This window comes from Podarcis bocagei (genome assembly GCF_964188305.1).
Source record: "Podarcis bocagei genome assembly, chromosome: 12".
In the NCBI taxonomy this organism is placed as follows: Eukaryota; Metazoa; Chordata; class Lepidosauria; order Squamata; family Lacertidae; genus Podarcis; species Podarcis bocagei.
In genome coordinates, this window is record NC_138137.1 from 56,824,348 (window position 1) to 56,849,545 (window position 25,198).

General features: G+C 45.5%; 2 protein-coding genes across 2 annotated transcripts in view; one reads left to right on the forward strand and one right to left on the reverse strand.

Annotated features, from left to right (window-relative positions):
* The window catches only part of ALS2CL (ALS2 C-terminal like), an 85,726-nt gene extending 79,322 nt beyond the window's left edge, over positions 1-6,404 (reverse strand). Inside the window, exon 1 of the mRNA XM_081163524.1 lies at positions 6,273-6,404. The gene's annotated coding sequence lies outside the window, so the exon portion shown is untranslated. The remainder of the gene's footprint in view (positions 1-6,272) is intronic.
* TMIE (transmembrane inner ear) lies at positions 1-25,198 on the forward strand. The gene is made up of 4 exons (XM_081163976.1): positions 1-268; positions 15,819-15,936; positions 23,087-23,236; positions 24,038-25,198. Exons 1-4 carry the CDS (start codon positions 167-169, stop codon positions 24,142-24,144), a joined length of 477 nt encoding a protein of 158 aa, XP_081020102.1. The 5' UTR covers positions 1-166; the 3' UTR covers positions 24,145-25,198.

Below are 25,198 nucleotides of genomic sequence, written 5' to 3' on the forward strand. Positions count from 1 at the left end.
TGGAGGGTGCAGAGCCAACACCGGCAGATGTTAGGGGGGTGGCTGGTGGCGAGCCGGCGATTGACAAGACAGCTAGCAGCCAGCTAGTTGGACCATCCATCAGCCGCCCTTCTCAGGCTCCGCTTTACAGAGAGACAAGAGGAGCAAGACACAGGCAGGGGAAAAGATGGCGCTCGACCACCCCATGAGACCGACGCTTTGTCCCTTCAGTGGGTCGCCCTCCTTGCTGTTATGCTACTCCCGGACCGCTCTGAGTCAGCTGATAGAGGTAAGGAGAAAGACCCCTCAGGAGAAAAAAAACCCCTGCACAGAATGGAATTATTCTCCTTTAACTGCGTCTGGCACCAGGGCAACTCAGAGACCCTGTTTGGGTTTCAGGTGGTAGCAGCAAGCCAGAGAGGCTTGGTTAAGTCAGTTTTCTTCCTATGATGATCCGGACTCTGAATTTTGCACCCCGAGAGAGACAGCTGGTTTGTCTGTACCGGGGGAGACCTAGGGGAGAAAAATCAAGTTTCTAGCTCTCATGGCCGAGATATAATAAAAATAAAATAATAATAATAATAATAATAATAATAATAATAATAATAATAATAATAATAATAATTTATTTATCTATCTATCTATCTATCTATCTATCTATCTATCTATCTATCTATCTATCTATCTATCTTCTATTTATTTATTTATACATACATACATACATACATACCCCACCCATCTGGCTGGGTTTCCCCAGCCACTCTGGGCGGCTTCCAACAGAACACTAAAATACAATAACCTATTAAACATTAAAAGCTTCCCTAAACAGGGCTGCCTTCAGATGTTTTTTAAAAGTCTGGTCGTTGTTGTTCTCTTTGACATCTGGTGGGAGGGCGTTCCACAAGGCGGGCGCCACCACCGAGAAGGCCCTCTGCCTGGTTCCCTGTAACTTGGCTTCTCGTAGTGAGGGAACCGCCAGAAGGCCCTCGGCGCTGGACCTCAGTGTCTGGGCAGAACAGTGGGGGTGGAGACGCTCCTTCAGGTATACTGGACCGTTGGCCATTTAGGGCTTTCAAGGTCAGCACCAATACTTTGAATTGTGGTCAGAAACGTACTGGGAGCCAGTGTAGGTCTTTCAAGACCGGTGTTATATGGTTTGTAAGAAAGCTTGCCCAAGTCTGAGAAATGTGGCGCTGTCGTTTGTTTGGGGAATGCACAGCGCATGTAAGAGAGAACTTATTTTGAAAACGTGCAAAGACTACTTCCATCATCACCATGTAACTACAGCTCCCCCCCCCCCACATAGAGGGTGAGCTGCCAAATCAGTGGGTATTTTCTTCCAGATAAGGTTAAGCCTCGGCGGTTGTGTATTTAAAGATTTGCCCTGGACCCCATAGAGAGGGCAGGTACTATCCACCCTCTTTGTCCTGGGGCAAGTTGGTCTGTCTTGAACGGAAGGGAAAAGGAGGGGCGATCCTCAATAATTATATTTTCTTTCAAATTAGTGTGCTGTTCTCCAGGGGTGGAGATGCCCTGGTCATTAAGGCTGTATAGAGAAGAGGGCTATTAATGGATACTAGATGCAAATCAGTGTTAGAAACTGAGATAGAAAAGCTAATCGCCAAATAACACCTTAAACCTGGGTTACGGTCAGCACAACAGAATGTCTAGGTGCCTTTTCCCCTTCAATGAGAGTTGCTGTTGTTGTTAATTTTATATACTGTTTTGTATTTTAAAGAAAAAAATCTCAGTGCAGTTTACAACACATTAAAACATCAAATATAACAATCCAGAATTAAACAAATTCAAGCTTCAAGGAAAATATTTCGGATCCTTCTCTAATGGACAATTGGCTTTCCCTTTACAGTGGTACCTTGGTTCTCAAACTTAATCCGGAAGTCCGTTTCAAAACCAAAACGTTCCAAAACTAAGGCACGCTTTCCCATAGAAAGTAATGCAAAAGGGATTAATCCGTTCCAGACTTTTAAAAACAACCCCTAAAACAGCAATTTAACATGGTTTTTAGTATCGAGACCATTGATCCATAAAATGAAAGTAATAATCATTGCACTGTAAATAAGACAGTATTGTACAGTGGTACCTCAGGTTACATACGCTTCAGGTTACAGACTCCGCTAACCCAGAAATAGTGCTTCAGGTTAAGAACTTTGCTTCAGGATGAGAACAGAAATTGTGCTCCGGCGGCACGGCAGCAGCAGGAGGCCCCATTAGCTAAAGTGGTGCTTCAAGTTAAGAACAGTTTCAGGTTAAGAATGGACCTCCGGAACGAATTAAGTACTTAACCTGAGGTACCACTGTAGATGATAAAAATTAAAACTCCCCCCCCCTTACCTGCACTGATGATAGCCATTGTTTGGATGGGGGGGGGGGCTTTTATCCATTTCTGCAGTCACACAATCAATCAGTAGCGGAACCGGGTTCCACAAAGTCACAAAAACAAAGTAATTGAAAAAGCCTCAAAAACAAAAATGCAAAATAAAAAGCAAAAACAAAAGCGCCAAACTTTATCCGTTCCGGAAGTCCATTTGACTTCCGAAATGTTCGAAAACCAAGGCGCAGCTTCTGATTGGTGTAGGCGCCCCGGAAACAATAGCCGACAGTCACATTGGACAATTGGCTCCCAAAAAACATTACAGTGGTACCTCAGGTTAAGTACTTAATTCGTTCCGGAGGTCCGTTCTTAACCTGAAACTGTTCTTAACCTGAAGCACCACTTTAGCTAATGGGGCCTCCTGCTGTAGCCGTGCCTCTGGAGCACAATTTCTGTTCTCATTCTGAAGCAAAGTTCTTAACCTGAGGTATTATTTCTGGGTTAGCGGTGTCTGTAACCTGAAGCGTATGTAACATGAAGCGTATGTAACCCGAGGTACCACTGTACTTACTTCCAGATTTTCAGTGTTTGAGAACCAAAGCGTTTGAGCACCAAGGCATTTGAGAACCAAGGTACCACTGTATTTGTTTACCTGCTTAATTTTTAGAGCTGCCCTATAGCAGAAGAACTCTAGGGCGGAAGTGTGGTATAGTGGTTAGAGTGTTGGATTAGGACCTGGAAGATCAGCGTTCAAATCTGCACTCGGTCCTGAAGCTCACTGGATGACCTTGGAGTCAGTCCCAGTCTCTTCACCTACCTCGCAGGGTCGCTGTAGGGATTAACTGAGGAGGGGGTGAATAAGGTGGGAGATAAAGCCAAAAAATGAGCTCTTCTGCTGACCTGCTTAAGAAAGCTGGAGGGGTCAGCCAGATGGAGGTGTCAGTCACAAACCAGGCATCCCGAGATCTCAGCCCTACTTTTGATGAACAGGTTCTCTCACCAGCATATTGGCTTGGTTATGTACTGAAGTTCTCACCCTGGGCCAGCAGGGCGGATACTGTAGATAGTTTTCACTCAGGTCCACATATGCAAATAAGGAGTTGAAAGTGATGTTCATTGATTGGATAGTTACAGAAAGATTGTTACTGTTGCCTTGTAAAGGTAAAGGGACTCCTGACCATTAGGTCCAGTTGTGACCGACTCTGGGGTTGCGGCGCTTTATTGGCCGAGGGAGCTGGCATACAGCTTCCGGGTCATGTGGCCAGCATGACTAAGCCGCTTCTGGAGAACCAGAGCAGCACACGGAAACGCCGTTTACCTTCCCGCTGGAGGGGTACCTATTTATCTACTTGCACTTTTGTGCTTTTGAACTGCTAGGTTGGCAGGAGCAGGGACCGAGCAGCGGGAGCTCACCCAGTCACGGGGATTCGAACTGCCGACCTGCTGATTGGCAAGTCCTAGGCTCTGTGGTTTAACCCACAGCGCCACCCGCGTCCCTACTGTTGCCTTGTGGTGGAGCTCTATATAAGCAGGCTGGCTGAACCCTTCAGTTCAGTTCTGTTCTGGCCTGTGAATAAACAAGAGCTGTTTGAAGAATCGCTGTGTCGTCTGATATGTTCACCCACAACCTAACAGGCTTCATGTTTTATTGTTGCTTTCGCCCACTTGTTGATTTTAAAATGAATTGATTTTAGAATGCTGGGTTATATTGTTGTTAGCCGCTCTGAGCCCGGCTTCGGCTGGGGAGGGCGGGATATAAATAAAATATTATTATTATTTATTATTGCTTGCATTTTATTGTTTGCTGCCTTGATTTATTTTTTTCTTTTATGGGAAAGGAGGAGACAGCTGTTGAAAATAAGTAAAGGAATAACCAAACACGCATGTCTGAATTAGCTCTTGTCCAATTTTAAAACACCCAGAACGCCAGTTCCCTAGCGCTCCCTTAGTACCAAAGGAAAAAAAAACAAGGACATTTTAGCAAATTCAAAAAACCTGCCAGGACAGAAAACTTACCCCTGAAAAAGAGGACATGTCCTGGAAAAAGAGGACGTATGGCAACCCTAGGCCAACTTGCTCTTAACTCCGGGTGAATAAAAAGCTACAAATCTGCCCATGAGCTTGCCAACTTGGGTAGGTAAAGCCCCTCAGTTATCTGAGGCAAATTCAGGCCAGTTCTTAATCCAAGCATATCCCAAACTTCCCATCTCAGAAGCAAGTTTGCAAAACCTGCTCCAGATTCAGACCATCATTAACAGCAATTAGCTCCGCCCATCGGCTCACCATCGATGAATATTTAAAGCAAGCACCAGTTTCAAACACAGAAGGGGAAATTGGAGGTACAGTGGTACCTCAGGTTAAGTACTTAATTCGTTCCGGAGGTCCGTACTTAACCTGAAACTGTTCTTAACCTGAAGCACCACTTTAGCTAATGGGGCCTCCCGCTGCTGCCGTGCCGCCAGAGCACAATTTCTGTTCTCATCCTGAAGCAAAGTTCTTAACCTGAAGCACTATTTCTGGGTTAGCGGAGTCTGTAACCTGAAGCGTCTGTAACCTGAAGTGTCTGTAACCTGAGGTACCACTGTATTGTTCAAAATATCATTATCACCACCATTATTTCAAAAAAATTATACACCTCTTGATGGTAAAAAAACAAACCGTTTACTAAAAGGAATAAAACAATATAGTTACCACTAAGTAATAATTTAAGACATTTGAAAAATTATAACAACACCACGCTAAAAAGAGATGAAAACTCACATCAACTTTCTAAACACCTGGCATATTTAACAAAAATGTTTTTGGCAGGTGCCGAAAACAGTATAGTGATATCAATAGGAAAGGAGTTCCAAAGTGCAGACGCTGCTACACTAAGACTGGATTCTTACAACCCACACAGCACTTTTTAAGAAGTTGCCCTCTGAATTTGCTTGCCGCAGACCTTTTGCCATGATTATTAAGACTCCCTGGTCCTGAATGGGGTAACTGTGCCCCTGAAGGACCAGGTGCGCAGCCTGAGATTCATTTTGGAGGCGCAGGTCAATTCTGTGTCCAGGGCAGCTGTTTATCAGCTCTGTCTGGTACACAGGATGAGACCCTCCCTGCCCACAGACTGTCTCACCAGAGTCGTGCATGCTCTGGTCATCTCCCACTTGGACTACTGCAATGCGCTCTATGTGGGGCTACCTTTGAAGGTGACCCGGAAACTGCAACTAATCCAGAATGCGGCAGCTAGACTGCTGACAGGGAGCAGCCGCCGAGACCATATAACACCGGTCCTGAAAGACCTAGATTGGCTCCCAGTACGTTTCCGAGCACAATTCAAAATGTTGGCGCTGACCTTGAAAGACCTAAATGGCCTCGGCCCAGTACACCTGAAGGAGCGTCTCCACCCCCCATCGTTCTGCCCGGACACTGAGGTCCAGCGCCAAGGGCCTTCTAGTGGTTCCCTCCCTGCGAGAAGCCAAGTTACAGGGAACCAGGCAGAGGGCCTTCTTGGTAGTGGCACCCGCCCTGTGGAACGCCTTCCCACCAGATGTCAAAGAGAAAAATAACTACCAAACTTTCAGAAGACATCTAAAGGCAGCCCTGTTTAGGGAAGCTTTTAATGTTTAATAGGTTATTGTATTTTAGTGTTTTGTTGGAAGCCACCCAGAGTGGCTGGGGGGACCCAGCCAGATGGGCGGGGTATAAATAATAAATTATTATTATATTATTATATTATTATTATAGGCAAAGCACCTCTGTCTACCAGGTCTTAAGAGGCAAACAGGGAAAGATGGGTTGCAACACACACTTCTTGTCTCAGAGAGCAAATATTGTCTTAACCCAAGTCCCAGATCTGACTCCCAGAGGCAGTGCTTAAGTAACACACAAGCTGCCTCCAAAAGAACACATTTTAACCACAAGTTTGCATGCAAGACATCTTCACATCTTGCTATCCAAGTGTCACACATCCTACCTGAGCTTTGTCCTGGGTCCCTGGTCAAATCTTGGTAGCCTCTTCTTTTCTAGGCCACTGTGTCCTTTTGCAAAGCTTGTTTTCCCCTTCCTTCCCTTTCCCTCTTTTTGCATCTTCAAGAAAGACTTTGCTTCAATTTCCTCTTTTTATAAAGCTCCCATTTGGAGAGGAGGCGGGTCTAAAAAGCAGCAGTCCCGCCTCCTAGCCAAACCGACTGACAGTGGGACTTTGCAAAAGATGGAGGCCAGTGAATGGGGAGAGGAATTCTCTTGCATGAAGCTAGATGCCTACATTTACCTGGGAGTAAGTCCCATTCAACTATCTGGGGCTGAATGCTGAGTAGAAAGTGCAGTGTAAAGACTTCCTCGTGGGCTAGAGGTTCACTGGGGTTTGAGAAATGAAGAAGAAGAAAAGGAGAACTGTTTTTTCCCGCCCACCACCACCAAGATCTGCAGAAAAGAATGTGTGTTAAAGATTCCTGTAAAATTCCTAAGGTTGCATAACTAGCAATAGCAAGGTTGCCAGCTGCTTTTAACTGGAGAGCTCCTGTCCCTTTAATATTTGGACACTGGGAGGAAAAGCGGCTTTTCTACTCAAAGGGCTGGGAAAGGACTATTGGACGGCCAAGGAAGATGAATGTTGGAAGATTCAGGACAGAGGAAGAAATGATTTATTCACACAGTGCTTTGTTAAATCTGCAAGTGCAGCTTTCTCCCGATTGAAACGCAGAGTGTTTGAGGACCGGGACATTCGCAGGGAAACAAAAATGCTTGTTTGCAAAGCTATTGTACTACCAACCTTACTGTATGCTTGTGAAACATGGACCACTTGTAAATGCCATCTCCAGCTCCTCGAAAGATTCCATCTATGGTGTCTCTGGAAAATTGTACACATCACTTGGGAAGACAGGCGAACTAATACCAGTGTACTGGAAGAAGCAAGGATCACCAGTGTGGAAGCAATGATTCTTCAACATCAACTTCGTTGGACTGGTCATGTTGCGCAGATGCCTGATGATCGTCTTCCAAAGCAACTACTCTATTCCCAGTTTAAGAATGGAAAGTGAAATACCAGTGGACAACAAAAGAGGTTTAAAGACGCTCTCAGGGCAAATCTTTAAAAATGTAGTATGAGGACTGATAGCTGGGAAACACTGGCTTGCAAGCGCTCCAGTTGGAGAACAGCCTTTATCCTTGTCCCGTAGCTTATGTTTCAATTTTGCCAGTTCTGCATAGTCCATCAGTTTTTCTTGCCATGATTCTTTACTTGGAATTTCTTCAGTCTTCCATCCTTGTGCTATTAGGACTCTCGCGGCCGGCCGTTGTCGCATACATGAAGATGTTTTTCAGCTTTTTTGGCAGGTCTTTCCCTACAATCCCTAACAAAAATGCTTAAGGTTTTTAAACAAATGTTAGATGGAACATTTTCTTCAATTCGTTATATATCATTTCCCAAAAAAATTTAATTACATTACAATCCCACCACATATGATAAAACGCCCTCTTCTTTTCCCTACACTTCCAACATATATTTGAACTAGTTTTGTACATTTTCCCTAACTGCACTGGTGTCATATACCATCTGTACATCATCTTCATATAAGGCGACGTGGGTTTTGAAGACACTCAAACTCAGGACGCAAGGGAGAAGCGTGCTAAGAGGAAGGCATGCTTGGCAAACCCTCGCCGTGATCAACTCCCGCCTGGAAACCAATGTCCCCACTGTGGAAGGACGTGTGGATCCAGAACTGGCCTCCACAGTCACTTACGGACTCACTGTTAAGACCGTGTTCATGGAATACAATCTTACTCAGCTATGAGTGATCGCCAAAGCAGGAACTGTGGACTCCCTCCAACAGGAGGCAGTGATGCTACCAACCTTGATGGCTTCCCACAAATTCCTGAAGGAGAGAGGGCTATCGATTGCCGGCAACAGCTCTACCTGGAGTTACTAGGGCTTGAACCGGGGACATTCTGTGTGCAAAGCAGATGTTCTGCCACTGAGCTGTGCCCCTGGGGCAGGAGGTTAACCCAGCCTGACAACTCTCCTCTCCTTCCTTCCACTGCAGTCTTTTCTGCAGACATCAGGAAGCTTTTAGCAGTCTGCTGAGAAAACACGCCAGCTCTTAATAGCCAGAGATCGAGTTGCAGGCACCAGGCAGAAGGCACCAGGGATGGGGTCAGCCTGGCCACCCTGCGCTCTCATGGCAAAGGGGTGGATCCTGCAAGCAAGATGTGTCCAGTTCTGAGGGATATTGGCAGGCTGGAACGTGGGCAAAGCTTGTTTCCTGATGCTCCAGAGGATAGGAAATGAAAAGATGGATTCAGATTCCCAGGAGATTCCGACGAAACATTTAAAGAATTTCCTGATGGTAAGAGATGTTCGACAGGGGAACGGACTCCCTCACAAGATTCTGGACTCTCCTTCGTTGGAGGATTTCCAACAAAGGTCAGGTGGCCGTCTTATAAAATCGCAGAGTTGCAAGGGACCTCTGAGGGTCATCCAAACCAACCCGCTGCAAGGCAATCTGTCAAGGATTTTCGAGCTGTGATTCCTGCATCGCAGGGGGTTGGACTAGATATCCGCTGGGGGTTCCCTTCCAAGTCTACGGTTCTGATTCTAGACACCGGGCTGGAAGGAGCGCTTATCTATTGTAATAAACAAAAATCTGCCCTTATGGGGGACACAGGAGCCCTTATAGAGTCCTTTGTAGGTTCTCCATCAGTCGGAGAAAATAACAGAGGCCAACCTGAGAATATTGAGGAGCAAAGCAGCTCGTAAGCCTGTTCTTTATTGAACTGTTGCAACAGAGTGCTCCCCTCACACACAGGAAAGGAGGAGGACCCCGAACCAAGGTGTACCTGCCCTTATATAGACATTTTAAATTGCCCGCCCTGGAGTCCAAGACCACCCCCAGAAACATCATACCTACATCACAGAAGAGGCAGTCTACAACAGAAATCTGAGTGCGTTGTTTATCTCCTGTCTGGCAGGTTACCTGATAATGGTTACTTGATTGGATACCCTGGGGAGCCTGGCCAGTCTTTTGTAATGATAAATACTTAGTTCCTGAGTCAGGTCACAGGCTCACCCTGTTCATACACAGACATACCCTTAAGACAGGATTTGTGAAGGAAAAGACAATGGGGAGGCCTTTCCATTGTCCTTCCACCTTGCAGAGAAATATTTGAGGTCAATTTGGGAGGGACAAAATGGTTTCAGGACTTTTTCTGTGGGGTTTCAGACATGTGGTTTATATATGCAGTTATGAATATTTATTACATATATACAGTGGTACTTCGGGTTAAGTACTTAATTCGTCCCGGAGGTCCGTTCTTAACCTGAAACTGTTCTTAACCTGAAGCAACACTTTAGCTAATGGGGCCTCCTGCTGCCACCGCGCCGCCGGAGCCCAATTTCTGTTCTCATCCTGAGGCAAAGTTCTTAACCTGAAGCACTATTTCTGGGTTAGCGGCGTGTGTAACCTGAAGCGTATGTAACCCGAGGTACCACTGTAGATATAAGACCTTAATATTTTTTATTTTAATATATTGAGGAATATGTAAATAATGCAACACAATTTACATCTTTTTACGACTGGGTGTCCCATCTCTTGGGGTTTATTGAGATGTGATTCCTGCGCTCTTGCCCACCTGAAGAGTCACCTATCACTGGGAGGACACCAGGTAAACCTGGAGGGATAACAGCCCTACAAAGATGTAATCAGCAAGGCTGTTTTTCAGCAAACCCCCTGCACAGTGGCTGCTCACATGGATTCTGCCTTTTAACAGCAGACACACTGCCTTCCGAGGGGGAGACAGAAATGCAAGCCTCCCACAATGGATTGTCAAGGGAGTTTGTTTTGGGTGGATGGGCATGGCTGAAAGATGGGCTTCTGCTGCCCAAAGATAGAATCATAGAATCATAGAGTTGGACAAGACCACAAGGGCCATCGAGTCCAACCCCCTGCCAAGCAGGAAACACCATCAGAGCACTCCTGACATATGGTTGTCAAGCTTCTGCTTAAAGACCTCCAAAGTAGGAGACTCCACCACACTCCTTGGCAGCAAATTCCACTGTCAAACAGCTCTTACTGTCAGGAAGTTCTTCCTAATGTTTAGGTGGAATCTTCTTTCTTGTAGTTTGGATCCATTGCTCCGTGTCCGCTTCTCTGGAGCAGCAGAAAACAACCTTTCTCCCTCCTCTATGTGACATCCTTTTATATATTTGAACATGGCTATCATATCACCCCTTAACCTCCTCTTCTCCAGGCTAAACATGCCCAGCTCCCTTAGCCGTTCCTCATAAGGCATTGTTTCCAGGCCTTTGACCATTTTGGTTGCCCTCCTCTGGACACTTTCCAGTTTGTCAGTGTCCTTCTTGAACTGTGGTGCCCAGAACTGGACACAGTACTCCAGGTGAGGTCTGACCAGAGCAGAATACAGTGGCACTATTACTTCCCTTGATCTAGATGCTATACTCCTATTGATGCAGCCCATCAGCTGTAACCCGAACCTTGCTAACCCTCTTCCCTAAGAATTAGCTGGCAGCAACTGAACAGGGAATCAAATAGCAGGCATTAGAATTCCCTAGAAAGCAAGTCTGCCTGGCAGAACTGCAGCTTATCTTCTTCCCTCTGGTGTTGGTGCTGACCTTTCAAGCCCTAAACAGCCTCAGTCCAGTATACCTGAAGGAGCATCTCCACCCCCATCGTTCTGACCGGACACTGAGGTCCAGCTCCGAGGGCCTTCTGGCGGTTACTTCCCTGCGAGAAGTGAGGTTACAGGGAACCAGGCAGAGTGCCTTCTTGGTGGTGGCGCCCGCCCTGTGGAATGCCCTCCCGTCAGATGTCAAGGAAATAAACAACTATCTGACTTTTAGAAGACACCTGAAAGCAGCCCTGTTTAGGGAAGTTTTTAATGTTTGATGTTTTTAGCAGTCCGTGGGTGGCACTGTGGGTTAAACCACAGAGCCTAGGACTTGCCGATCAGAAGGTCGGTGGTTTGAATCCCCGGAAAGGAGTGAGCTCCCATTGCTCAGTCCCAACTCCTGCCAAACTAGCAGTTCGAAAGCACATCAAAGTGCAAGTAGATAAATAGGTATCGCTCCGGCGGGAAGGTAAACGGCGTTTCCGTGCGCTGCTCTGGTTCGCCAGAAGCGGCTTAGTCATGCTGGCCACATAACCCGGAAGCTGTATGCCTGCTCCCTCGGCCAGTAAAGCGAGATGAGCGCCGCAACCCCAGAGTCGGCCACGACTGCACCTAATGGTCAAGGGTCCCTTTACCTTTTAAAACCCAGCCAGATGGGCGGGGTAGAAATAATAAATTATTACTATTATGTTTATATTATTAAAAGAAACAAAGTAAGCAAGTTCCTAGCCCTCATGGGGTTGCCAAGAAAGGGCTAAAACGGGCTCCCCTGAGCCCAGCAGAGGACTGGAAAAGCAGAGGGGGCTGGTCACGTTTTGGCTATTTGGTGACATTACACAAACCGGCTCCCAATTTGTGTGTACGCAAATGCACAGAGGGAGGTGCCAAACTGGGTTTTTGACGCGGGTGAAATACAGTGGTACTTTGGTTCTCAAACTTAATCCATTCTGGAAGTCCGTTCCAAAACCAAAGCGTTCCAAAACCGAGGCATGCTTTCCCATAGAAAGTAATGCAAAATGGATTAATCCATTCTGGACTTTTAAAAACAACCCCTAAAACAGCAGTTTAACATGAATGGCCACCAATCCTGATGGCATCAAAAGAGAACTGCAGTGGTACCTTGGTTTTCAAACTTCAAACATGCATTTTATATCTAACAGGACCACTGATCCATAAAATGAAAGCAATAAACAATGTACTGCAGTCACACAATCAATCAATCAATCAGTAGCCGAACTGGGTTCCACACAGACACAAAAACAAATTAACTGAAAAAGCAAAATAAATAGCAAAAACAGACAGACCTCAGCTTAACACTCAAAGCGCAACACTCAATTCAGAAGCGTAACACTCAAAGCGGAGCACGAGAAAAGTTTGCAAACCGGAACACTTACTTCCGGGTTTGCAGTGTTTGGGTTCCAAGTTGTTTGCGTACCAAGGCGTTTGAGAACCAAGGTACAACTGTAAAGCCTAATTTCGCCCCTGGCTTGATACTTCTTCTTTCTTTCTTTCTTTCTTTCTTTCTTTCTTTCTTTCTTTCTTTCTTTCTTTAAAAATGTTTTAATGAGCTTTTAATGGACTTTCTCCTCTATCTTGTAATTTCATATTCAGATAAGAAAGGGGAGGGAGGGAGTAAAGCAATGCAATAGATGTTTTGCAAAACCCTCACGTTCCTTTTGATCCCTTCGAGGACTGCACCAAGCGATGGCAATTTGCCTGCCAGTGGGAATGGGAATTACAATGCATTGAGGAGGGATTTCTTTTGGGGGGTGGGGGTTGTTTTTAGGAATACCGTTTTGCTTTTTAATTTGTCTTTGTATTTACAATTGCACCAGTCAGTTAGAAAGTAACTGTTCAAAAACAAAAGCGAAAATGCATCTTAAATTCCGATAACCTGCCCCTCCCAGTTTGCGTTTCCTCAGTTGCAGTACGTACTCTGAACAGCAAGCGGCGCTGCAACGCAGTTTAATTGGCACCGCAGACTGTTGCCAGCAACGTTATTTGCAAATGCAATCGCGTATTCCAGCAAGATACGGCTGGAAAAAATATTTTTATTAGCTTGCTCTGAGGTTGATTCCGTTTTGAATCCTCACTTGTGCAAAGATCTAAGGACAGCGCAAGCTTCCTTCAAAGGGTTTGCTGCCTTTGAAGCTGCTTTTTTCAAACATTAATTACGGGGCGCTCTAATCTTCCTAGGGATTGCCAACTTATTTGCTTCGCTCTCTTGTTTCTGCTCCTCTGCTCTGCTTTTCCTAGCAGCTTCCTCTACAGTCATGCTTACTTCCAGGTGGAGAGTTGCTGCTATTTAATTTGTAACCACTGAGTGCCCAGATTGACTCCTAAGCCGCTTTGTTGTTGTTGTTTAGTCGTTTAGTCATGTCCGCCTCTTCGTGACCCCCTGGACCAGAGCACGCCAGGCACTCCTGTCTTCCACTGCCTCCCGCAGTTTGGTCAAACTCATGCTGGTAGCTTCCAGAACACTGTCCAACCATCTTGTCCTCTATCGTCCCCTTCTCCTTGTGCCCTCCATCTTTCCCAACATCAGGGTTTTTTCCAGGGAGTCTTCTCTTCTCACGAGGTGGCCAAAGTCTTGGAGCCTCAGCTTCAGGATCTGTCCTTCCAGTGAGCACTCAGGGCTGATTTCCATCAGAATGGAGAGGTTTGATCTTCTTGCAGTCCATGGGACTCTCAAGAGTCTCCTCCAGCACCAAAATTCAAAAGCATCCATTCTTCGGCAATCAGCCTTCTTTAAGGTCCAGCTCTCACTTCCATACATCACTACTGGGAAAACCATAGCTTTAACTATATGGACCTTTGTTGGCAAGGTGATGTCTCTGCTTTTTAAGATGCTGTCTAGGTTTGTCATTGTTTTTCTCCCAAGAAGCAGGCATCTTTTAATTTCGTGACTGCTGTCACCATCTGCAGTGATCATGGAGCCCCAGAAAGTAAAATCTCTCACTGCCTCCATTTCTTCCCCTTCTGTTTGCCAGGAGGTGATGGGACCAGTGGCCATGATCTTCGTTTTTTGGATGTTGAGCTTCAGCCCAACAGATACTCCATTTCCTCAAGGTCTTGAGAAAGAACAATGTTAAAGAACAATCGATGACCTCCTTCTACCGGTCCACAATAGAAAGTGTCCTCTCATATTGTATCACAGTGTGGTACGTTAGCTTGACTGCCACGGACAGAAAGTCTTTACAGAGGGTGGTGAGCACAGCGCATGGAATCATGGGCTGTCCCCTGAGCCCGCTAGATGACATCGCAATGGATCTTTGCCTTAGGAGAGCAAGAAAAATTCTCAGGGACGATTCACACCCCCGCCAGCTCCTCTTTAATCTTCTACCCTCAGGCAGGAGATATAGAAGTATAATCAGTTGTACCAATGGGCTACAAAACAGTTTCTATCCGTGGGCTGTTAGAACAGAAAATAATATAGTGCAACTGACTTTCGGGGTTGGTGTGTCGCGCGACAAGCACACAGAGTGCAATGAGATTGAGTGTTTTTGTGGGGGGGGGGAGGCTTGGTTAATTTCATTGTACACAGGTTGTACATTGACAATAAAGGTATTAGTTACAGGTAGGTAGCCGTGTTGGTCTCCCGTAGTTGAAACAAAATAAAAGAATTCCTTCCAGTAGCACCTTAGAGACCAACTAAGTTTGTTACTGGTATGAGCTTTCGTGTGCATAGACACCTCTTCAGATAATAAAAGGTATAATAATAATAATAATAATAATAATAATAATAATAATAATAATAATAATAATAATAATAATAATTTATTATTTATACCCCGCCCATCTGGCTGAGTTTCCCCAGCCACTCTGGGCGGCTCCCAATCAGTGTTAAAAACAGTACAGCGTTACATATTAAAAACTTCCCTGAACAGGGCTGCCTTAAGATGTCTTCTGAATGTGAGGTAATTATTTATCTCTTTGACATCTGATGGGAGGGCGTTCCACAGGGCGGGCGCCACTACCGAGAAGGCCCTCCGCCTGGTTCCCTGTAGCCTCACTTCTCGCAATGAGGGAACCGCCAGAAGGCCCTCGGCGCTGGATCTCAGTGTCCGGGCTGAACAATGGGGGTGGAGACGCTCCTTCAGGTATACAGGACCGAGGCCGTTTAGGGCTTTAAAGGTCAGCACCAACACTTTGAATCGTGCTCGGAAACGTACTGGGAGCCAATGCAGATCTCTCAGAACCGGTGTTATGTGGTCCCGGCGGCCACTCCCAGTCACCAGTCTAGCTGCTGCATTCTGGATTAATTGCAGTTTCCGGGTCACCTTCAACATCACGCATTAGCAATTAGCTCCAGCGTTGCCTCTGATGTTTGATCACACAACATTAGCCACAAGTATCCTGCAGTTCCTTGAGAAACACAGCAGTTTCATCCACCAGCTTTCACCCAGTCTTAAAAAATAAGTTGCGATTAAGCTGAGGTGTGTACGCCGAGGATAGTAACTGCACATGCTCAGATGACAGGAGTTTGGTCCACCAGGCCCAGGCAGGAAGTTATGATTACATCCTTCCACAGTGGTTAGTTGAGAACAATTTTTAACTTTTCTATATGGTTTGTATTATGCTTATATTGTTGTAAACAGCTTTTGTCTATACCTTTAATGGCCACGGCGGCCTATGTATGAGACCTGTGACCTGCAAGTGTATGGCAGTATATCTTTATATTTATATATATTTTTGTTGATTAAATTTAGATACTTCCCTACACACGCAGGTCGCAGATCTCATTCACAGGCCACCTGGGCCATTAAAGGTATCAACCAAAGCTGTTTAAGTTAATGATATATTAATTCCAATGGGTCTACTCTGAGTAAGGCTTAGCTGGGTACAATCCCTTGACCCTTCCGCCCGTATGCTCTAACACTTCCTGTTCTTTTTTTAGGCCACCACCGAGCCGCCGAAAAAGAAACCGGACCCCATCACATCGGAGACTGTGGTGATCTGGGGCTTGCGCCTCTGGCAAGTGGTTGGGATCTTTGCCCTATTTGTCATGAGCGTCAGTAAGTCCCACCTCTCTGCCTTTCATCCTAACCCCGAGAGCCTCATTCCAGCATTAGAAACTCAGATATACAGTGGTACTTTGGTTCTCAAACTTAATGCGTTCCAGAAGTACGTTCCAAAACCAAAGCGTTCCGAAACCGAGACGTGCTTTTCCATAGAAAGTGATGCAAAATGGATTAATCTGTTCCAGACTTTTGAAAGCAACCCCTGAAACATAGCTGTCAACGTTTCCCTTTTCTTGAGAGGAATCCTATTCGGAATAAGGGAATTTCCCTTTAAAAAAGGGAAACGTTGACAGCTATGCCCTGAAACAGCAATTTGACATGAATTTTACTATCTCATGAGGCCATGGATCCATAAAATGAAAGCAATAAACAATGTACTGCAGTCACACAATCAATCCATCAGTAGCTGAACTGGGTTCCACACAGTCACAAAAACAAAAAGTGCTAAGCTGTGGGTGAACATATCAGACGACACAGCGATTCTTCAAACAGCTCTTGTTTATTCACAGGCCAGAACAGAGCTGAACTGAAGGGTTTAGCCAGCCTGCTTATATAGGGCTCCACTACAATGCAACAGTAGCCACTTTCTGTAACTATCCAATCACTGAACGTCACTTTCAATCCCTTATTTGCATATCCATATCGACAGAAAGGAAAGAACTCACTCTGAAACTCACTTACAGGTGGTACCTAACACCAAGGAAACTAGCGCTAATATGCCCAGGAACCTCACCAAAATGCTGGAGAGGGTGCACCTCCATAGGTACATACCTCCACATGTGGTGGCAATGGCCCCAAGTCCAACTATTCTGGACAACAATCATATGAGAAATATGCAAAATAGCTAAACAAGTATTAGAAGTCACCCCAGAACTGGCCCTACTAAACATCTTCCAAGATAAGAGAACAAGGATGGGGAATTTATGGTCCTCCAGATCAAACTGGACTCCCAGTTCATGCTGGCAGGGGCTCATGGGAACTGGAGTCCAAGGATGTCTGAAAGTCCACAGATTCCCCGCCCATGAATGTATGCAAAATTTGCACCGACAGTATTGAGCCCCACAACTTACCACTTGTCCGCGCAGAGGAGGGGACCCCATCTTCTTAGGGCTCGAAGCTCGTCGTCCCCGGGAAGAAGGGTAAATAAATAGCAGGACTTTGTGGGTGAAAAAAGGTGGCTCTTTGGCTGAACGCAGAGTTCCTTCCTCCAGAATGCATAACCAGGATTTGCCCAGAATCAGCTCTGGAGGGCTAAGAAATTCTTGAGACAGGCCTGTCTGGCCTGGGAGGGCCTGGTTTCAGTCCGGACTGGGGAGATAAGGCGAGAAATTTCATGGCGACAGGATTGTCCTCTTATCTTCCTCCCTGAAATGCTTTGAAGTTTTCCTGAAGGCGGGATCTGAGAAAGGGGCTCTTTTTTTGACCATTGATGGGATGACCAAACCCTAATTCTGGTGGAGGAGATCAAAGACCTCTGAAGGCAGCAGTAGAGGTGTAGATTCACAGAAAGCCCAGCCAGGTAAAGGACCCTCTCCTGTGTTCCCCACCAAGCATTCCTATGAGGGTCTCTGAAGACCCCAGAGCCTTGTCTGTTTTGCACTGTCCTTCAGGTAGTCTGTGCCTAAGCTTAAAGCAATAAAACCATGCATAAAAAGAGTGGAAAACAGCTTTTTTAAGCTTGCGAATGGTCATTTAAATCAGTGATAAGCTAAGAGCAGCTTGAAACACACGCAAATAGTCTACATATCTGGGTTGGTATGCAGGGATTGTCCTAAGACCTTTGCTCAGATAGGGAGGTTTTGATAGGTCAAACATTGTTTAAGAGTGATTCATGCTGTTTTCTCATGGATTTCACGAAAGAGAGAATTTGATACCCGAGGGAACTTCCTGATCTCTGTAGCCTGTGATGAAAAGAAGGAGTTAATAGGATCTGGATCATTTTCGAGTCAGGGTGGGCCTGCTTTAGCCTGTAGAATCATAGAATTGTAGAGTCAGAAGGGGACCCCCCAAAATCATCTAGTCCAACCCCATCGTCCACAAAGGCTGACAATGATGCTAAAATCCAGCATTGCCTGAGCTCTGTGAGTGTGGCTTTCTCCCGACTGAAGTGCAGAGTGTTTGAGGACCGGGACATTCGCAGGGAAACCAGAATGCTTGTTTGCAAAGCTATTGTACTACCAACCTTACTGTACGCTTGTGAAACATGGACCACTTATAAACGCCACCTCCAACTCCTCGAAAGATTCCATCAACGGTATCTCTGAAAATTTTTACACATCACTTGGGAAGGCAAGTGAACTAATCTCAGTGTACTGGAAGAAGCAAAGATCACCAGTGTTGAAGCAATGATTCTTCAACATCGACATCGTTGGACTGGTCATGTTGTGTGGATGCCTGAGCATCGTCTTCCAAAGCAACTACTCTATTCCGAACTTAAAAATGGAAAGCGTAATGCTGGTGGTCAGCAAAAGAGATCCAAAGACTGTCTCAAGGCAAATCTTAAAAAATGTAGTATAAACCCCAACAATTGGGAAATACTTGCCTGTGAGCGCCCCAGTTGGAGAACAGCCTTTACCAAAGGTGTCATGGGCTTTGAAGACACTCGAACTCAGGACACAAGGGAGAAACGTGCTAAGAGGAAGGCACTCTTGGCAAACCCACACCGTGATCAACTCCCGCCCGGAAACCAATGTCCCCACTGTGGAAGGACGTGTGGATCCAGAATTGGCCTCCACAGTCACTTACGGACTCATTGTTAAAACCATGTTTATGGAAGACAGTCTTATTCGGCTACGAGGGATCGCCAAAGAAGAAGAAGAATGCAAGGCAGCCCTGTTTAGGGAAGCTTTTAATGTTTGGTGTATTACTGTATTTTAATATTTTGTTGGAAGCTGTCCAGAGTGGCTGGGGAAGCCCAGCCAGATGGGAGGGGTATAAATATATTATTATTATTATTATTATTATTATTATTATTATTATTATTATTATTGCAGCTAAAGAAACCCTGGCATTGATGCCATCCAACCTCTGCTTAAAAACCTCCAATGAAGCGTATTATTATTATTATTACCTTTGAGTATTGTCCTTGTTTTACCACTCCCTGCATGTTTAGCCTGATGGGTTTTTACATTTGTCAAAGAGCAAGGGGATTCGATTCCTGGGGAGAGAAATGTGCGCTGTCACGGGCACTTAAAAATGGCAAACATTCAATTGCTCGGGCCATTAAATCCACACTGGGATGCACCGTTCCAGCATTAGGGCTCTAATTTCACCGCTGGCATCTGAAGTAGGAAGGAACATAGCCTGTGTTTGGTGTGTAGAGGATTGGCACTGTTAAATAAGCATCACTGTTTTGGATGGTGAAAGTGACCAGATGTTTCAAGCTTCTATATGTTTGTCTGTCTGTCTGTCTATCTATCTATCTATCTATCTATCTATCTATCTATCATCTATCTATCATCTATCTATCTATCTATCTATCTATCTATCTATCATCTATCTATCATCTATCTATCTATCTACCTGTCTATCTATCTATCATCTATCTATCTATCTATCTATCATCTATCTATCTACCTGTCTATCTATCTATCTATCTATCTATCATCTATCTATCTGTCTGTCTGTCTATCTATCATCTATCTATCTATCTATCTATCATCTATCTATCTATCTATCTATCTATCTATCTATCTATCTATCATCTGTCTGTCTATCTATCTATCTATCTATCTATCTATCTATATCTATCTATCTATCTATCTATCTATCATCTATCTATCTATCTATCATCTATCTATCTATCTATCATCTATCTATCTATCTATCTATCATCTATCTATCTGTCTGTCTGTCTATCTATCTATCTATCTATCTATCTATCTATCTATCTATCATCTATCTATCTATCTATCTATCTATCTATCTATCTATCATCTATCTATCTAATCTTTCTATTTTAAAACCATCCTCTTGCCTAGCAGCTAGAAAGGGGGAGGGCTTCAATGTACCGTATTTTTTGCTCTATAAGTCTCATTTTTCCCTCCTAAAAAGTAAGGGGAAGTGTGTGTGCGTCTTATGGAGCGAATGCAGGCTGTGCAGCTATCCCAGAAGCCAGAACAGCAAGAGGGATTGCTGCTTTCACTGCGCAGCGATCCCTCTCGCTGTTCTGGCTTCTGAGATTCAGAATATATTTTTTTCTTGTCTTCCTCCTCCAAAAACTAGGTGCGTCTTGTGGTCTGGTGCATCTTATAGAGCGAAAAATACGGTAGTCTTTTCCGTTTCATACGGGAGACAGACTAACAATCTCAAGGGAATTACAGTCAGTGGCGTAGCGTGGGTTCTCAGCACCCGGGCCAAGGGAAGTATTTTGTGCCCCCTAACCCGTGGATTTTAGCACTCGAGTCTCTTCCGCACCCCCCCAGATGTTGCGCCAGGTGCGGCAGGCCCCCCTGCACCCCCACGCTACTTCACTGCTCCCACCACAAGTCTTCAGGACAGCCTTCCGAAGGCTGGTGTGGGGAGAAGGTCTCTCCACCCCACCGCCAGGCTTCGGAGCATCCTTCCGAAGGCTGGTGCGGGGAGAAGGTCTCTCCGCCCCACCGCCAGGCTTCGGAGCAGCCTTCCGAAGGCTGGCGGTGGGGCGGAGAGCCCTCCTCCCGCCGCCAGCCTTCGGAGCATCCTTCCGAAGCCTGGCGGCGGGAGGAGGTCTCTCCGCCCCACCGCCAGCCTTCGGAGGAGGTCTGAGGACAGTGGGGTTCCTGCTTCCTCGAGGAGGGCCGGCCAAACGCGCCCCCAAAAATGTTGCGCCCGGTGCCGCCGGCACCCCTGGCACCCCCCACGCTACGCCACTGATTACAGTGGTACCTTGGGTTAAGAACTTAATTCGTTCCGGATTAATTAACTTCCTCTAATTTACGGTTTCCAATTCCATCGTTACTGAACGATAGCAAAGGCTCCATCATTTCCTTCCTGCCCGATGCGTTCCTCATTTTTCATCCTCTCCTGCCTCCTTTTTTTTCACCTCCCAAGTTGAGGCTTCTCATTACCCCACACATCGGACACTGAGATCCTCCTGAAACTGCCTGGATATGTTAATCCCAGATAGGGCAGATCTGCTTGGGTTTCTCAGCCATCAGCGAAAGGCACTCTGCACGTGTTCAGGGGATCTCTTCCCTCTGTTATCACGGTGTGCAATCCGGTGAAGGGAAACCTTAACATACACAGTCTCTTAAACAAGCTTTGCCAGAGAACTAAAGCAGGCAGTGATCTCTTCCAACACACTGAAAGATCTGTGTCAGCGAAGGAGGGTTTGAAATGGATTTTCAGAAGGGAAAAATAAATCACTGCCCACTAACAGAAAGCTAGAACGGAGGGTTTTAATTTCTCTGGAGATGGTTCACGCCTCTTATCTGAGGGATGAGAGAACTGCAATGAGCCCTCATTTTCGTCTGGGTTGAAAGCTCAGCTTCATCCGGTCATAAAAGGGCAGCAGAGTATATTACTGCCAGGAGCTGTTCGATTTATTTAGTTTTTTTTAAATATGCTTGAATGCTGTTCACTAGGGGCTGGGGAAGAGTTCTCTGCAGAATGAGCATGTCAGGGGAACCAGGACTATTCTCCCTGAGGTGCTAGATTTCTACCTGCAAGGAGGCTTTGCAAAAAAATCCTCAAGGTGTATTTATATAAACTGCCTTAGGAGGAGGAGCTTAGCTTACATGCCCTGCTTTCTTTTTATTCCTCTAAAGAATATCGGTGGAAAATGTGGGACAGTTCACGGGGTCTGAGTTACACATTCCGGTTGCTTAAAATGCCTCTAGATTGCCTGGGTGGAAAATGGGCACAAGTCTGTCGAGACACCTCTGGCTTTTGCATGGTTGGAATGTAAACCGTTTTGCAAAGGTAGAATTCGCACCCATAGCTCTGTTCCCGTTTGCCTCTGGCACCTGAAATTCTGAATGCACCTGAAAGAGGCTTCCCCACTCTTGATTTTAGAGGCATAGAACTGTAGAATCAGAAGAGACCCCCAGCGGTCATTTAGTCCAATCCCCTGCGATGCTCAAAAATCCTTTTTGGGAATTATAGGGACAGAACTACCTAAATTGTGTAGAAATTTATTTATGTATGCTACTACAGCAGCAAGAATGTTACTCGCCCCAAAATGGAAAGGAAGTGCCAGAACCGGTTTAGTCCTGCTGGCCACATGATCCAGAAAGTTGTCTGCGGACAAACGCCGGCTCCCTTGGCCTGAAAGTGAGATGAGCGCCAAAACCCCATAGCTGCCTTTGACTGGACTTAACTGTCCAGGGGTCCTTTAAATGTAAAGGTAAAGGACCCCTGCCCTGCCAACCTAGCAGTTTGAAAGTACATCAAAGTGCAAGTAGATAAATAGGTACCACTCCGGCGGGAAGGTAAACTGCGTTTCCGTGCGCTGCTCTGGTTCGCCAGAAGCGGCTTAGTCATGCTGGCCACATGACCCGGAAGCTGTATGCCAGTTCCCTCAGCCAATAAAGTGAGATGAGCACCGCAACCCCAGAGTCGCCGCGACTGGACCTAACGGTCAGGGGTCCCTTTACCTTTACTAAAGGACCCCTGACAGTTAAGTCCAGTCATGAACGACTCTGGGGCTGCGGCGCTCATCTTGCTTTACTGGCCGAAGGAGCCGGCGTTTTTCCAGGTCATGTGGCCAGCATGACTAAGCCAATTTTGGCGCGACAGAACACTGAAACCAGAGAAGCACACGAAAACGCCGTTTACCTTCCCGCCAGAGTAGTACCTATTTATCTACGTGCAGTGGTGTGCTTTCGAACTGCTAGGTTGGCAGGAGCTGGGACTGAGCAACGGGAGCTCACTCCCTCGCGGGGATTCGAACCGCCGACCTTCCGATCAGCAAGCCCAAGAGGCTCAGTGGTTTAGACCACAGCGCCATCCGCGTCCCGAGGGGTCCTTTGCCTTTACCTTTTCGATAAGATGAATTTGGCAGGTGAATCCCTTGCCCAGACTCTCTCTTGAGCTCTCCAAGAAGAGGTTGGATAGTCATCTGTTGAGTATGACCTACAATCTTCCTCCCCCCATCCGCTGCTGTGTGGTTTTAACCCCTTGCAGCCCGTGCTAAACTCCATGTTGTCTTTCTCACTGCCTGCAGTCATCACTCTCTGCTGCATCTTCAAATGCCGTATTCCTCGGACCAAGAAGGAGATTGAGGCTCGCTACGCCAAACGCCAGGCTGCCAAGACCTACGCAGACAAGCTGGACACAGTGCCTCCGCTCAATGAGCTCACTGAGATCCCAGGAGGTAGTTTATTATTATTATTATTATTATTATTGTTTGGTTTTTCAGATTAAAATTTTACAGTCATCTATTGAACATAGGTAATAAAGACAAGATTCCAAGGAATCTCGTGGACTTCCCTCCTCCCCTTTGTGGGTCCCATTGTTAACCCTTTCCTCCTCCATCTTTAATCCAAATCTTTTACCTCTCCATTGGGTCCAAAATTCACCATTAAACTACATGTGTTATTCCTACACTTTGTAGAGGTGGCATTTATGTTGTGTGCAGGGTGTGTTGTGTTGTGTGTGTGTTCACCTGCTACATTCCCTACCCTTACTGGTTTTTGTTCTTGTTTTTGTCATGCATTTTGTGTTTTTTTATCTTATTTTTTGCATTGTGAACCATATCGCTATCTGTGCCTGGAGAGCAGTACAGTGGTACCACGGGTTAAGTATTTAATTCCTTCCAGAGGTCAGATCTTAACCTGAAACTGTTCTTAACCTGAAGCACCACTTTAGCTAATGGGGCCTCCCGCTGCCGCCGTGCAATTTCTGTTCTCATCCTGAAGCAAAGTTCTTAACCCGAGGTACTATTTCTGGGTTAGCGGAGTCTGTAACCTGAAGTGTATGTAACCTGAAGCATATGTAACCTGAGGTACCACTGTATACAAATAATGGTGATGATGATAATAATAATATTTCAAGTCTAAGCATGCCACTAATCCTCAAAGGTTCTCCTTCATTTCCCTTCCCTTTGCTGTTGCACAGTTCTCTATCCCTCTCTCATTCTCTCTTATATCCTTTTCTGATTCTCTGCCCCTTTCAGGCTCCACTGAAAACCTCCCAACTCTCTCTGGGCAAGTCGACTCCCTTCCTCTAAGTTCTCTGCAGGTGGTGAAAGAGGAAGACGAAATAGCACTGCCAATCCACTAGGGGGCACCCTCTGCCTACAATTTTCCTTTGGCTTGTTCTCGCTTTCTTTGGAGAAGGACTCTGCTGCAGCAATTTTTGAGATTCTGCCCCCTTCCTTCGCTTTCGACCTCCTCCTTCCAGATCTTCCTTCTCTGATTCTGCCGTTTTCCTCTTACCGCTTTCTCTCTCGCTCACTACATAAAGAGGACATTCCAGCCACGGAAGCAGGCTGTGTAACGCTCAATTTATTCAGCTCTATTGAACTCAATGGTGCTCCCTTCAGATTGCAGTCAATTTAATTTGCTTTAAAACAAAAAACCTGCCCAGCTTCAACAAAAGGTCTCCAGCCATCTGGAATGCTAGCATTAGCTTTTAACCGGAAATTCACCTTGCGAAAGGAAAGCGTTCCCATTCAAATGGCTTGCATGAAGTAGGAACCTCGCCAAAGAAAAGAAAAAGATGTACCTAGCCTCTTCTGGATCATTTCCCTAGTTTTCTATGCTAAGCGCACACTTGGAAGCTTCATTAGCACCTTGTTCACTTTGCTGGAGGAAGGAACGTCCATCAGTAACTTTGACACTCTGGCAGATGAGACCAGTCCAGAACAGGGACTTCTCCAGAGGACCTCCTGTGGCTTTCTCAATGCGATGGGAAGATTCAAGGACAAAGAAACATTTCAACATTTCAGTCTGGCATAGTATAGTATCAAGAGCAGAAAAGACAAGGCTTCTTTGGGCTGATGAGAAGATGAGGAGTTAGACCTAAAATAAACGAGATTTCCCAGCAAAAGCCTGCTCACACCTCTCTCTTTTTTAAAAAATATATCTTTATTAATTTAAAATAAATGCATTTATGAAAAACAGGCATACATACAAGTAAACAAACAAATAACAGAAAAATCAAACAAACCACCACACTATAAGATATAAGAAGATTAATATAATTATCATCATATACACTCCTGGTATTGAACACAATTATAAAATTTATAGAGAAGAAATTTTAAACTGACTTCCAATTAATCTCACTGTACTTTGTCTATCCATTACTTTATACCGCACAGCTACATATTTCT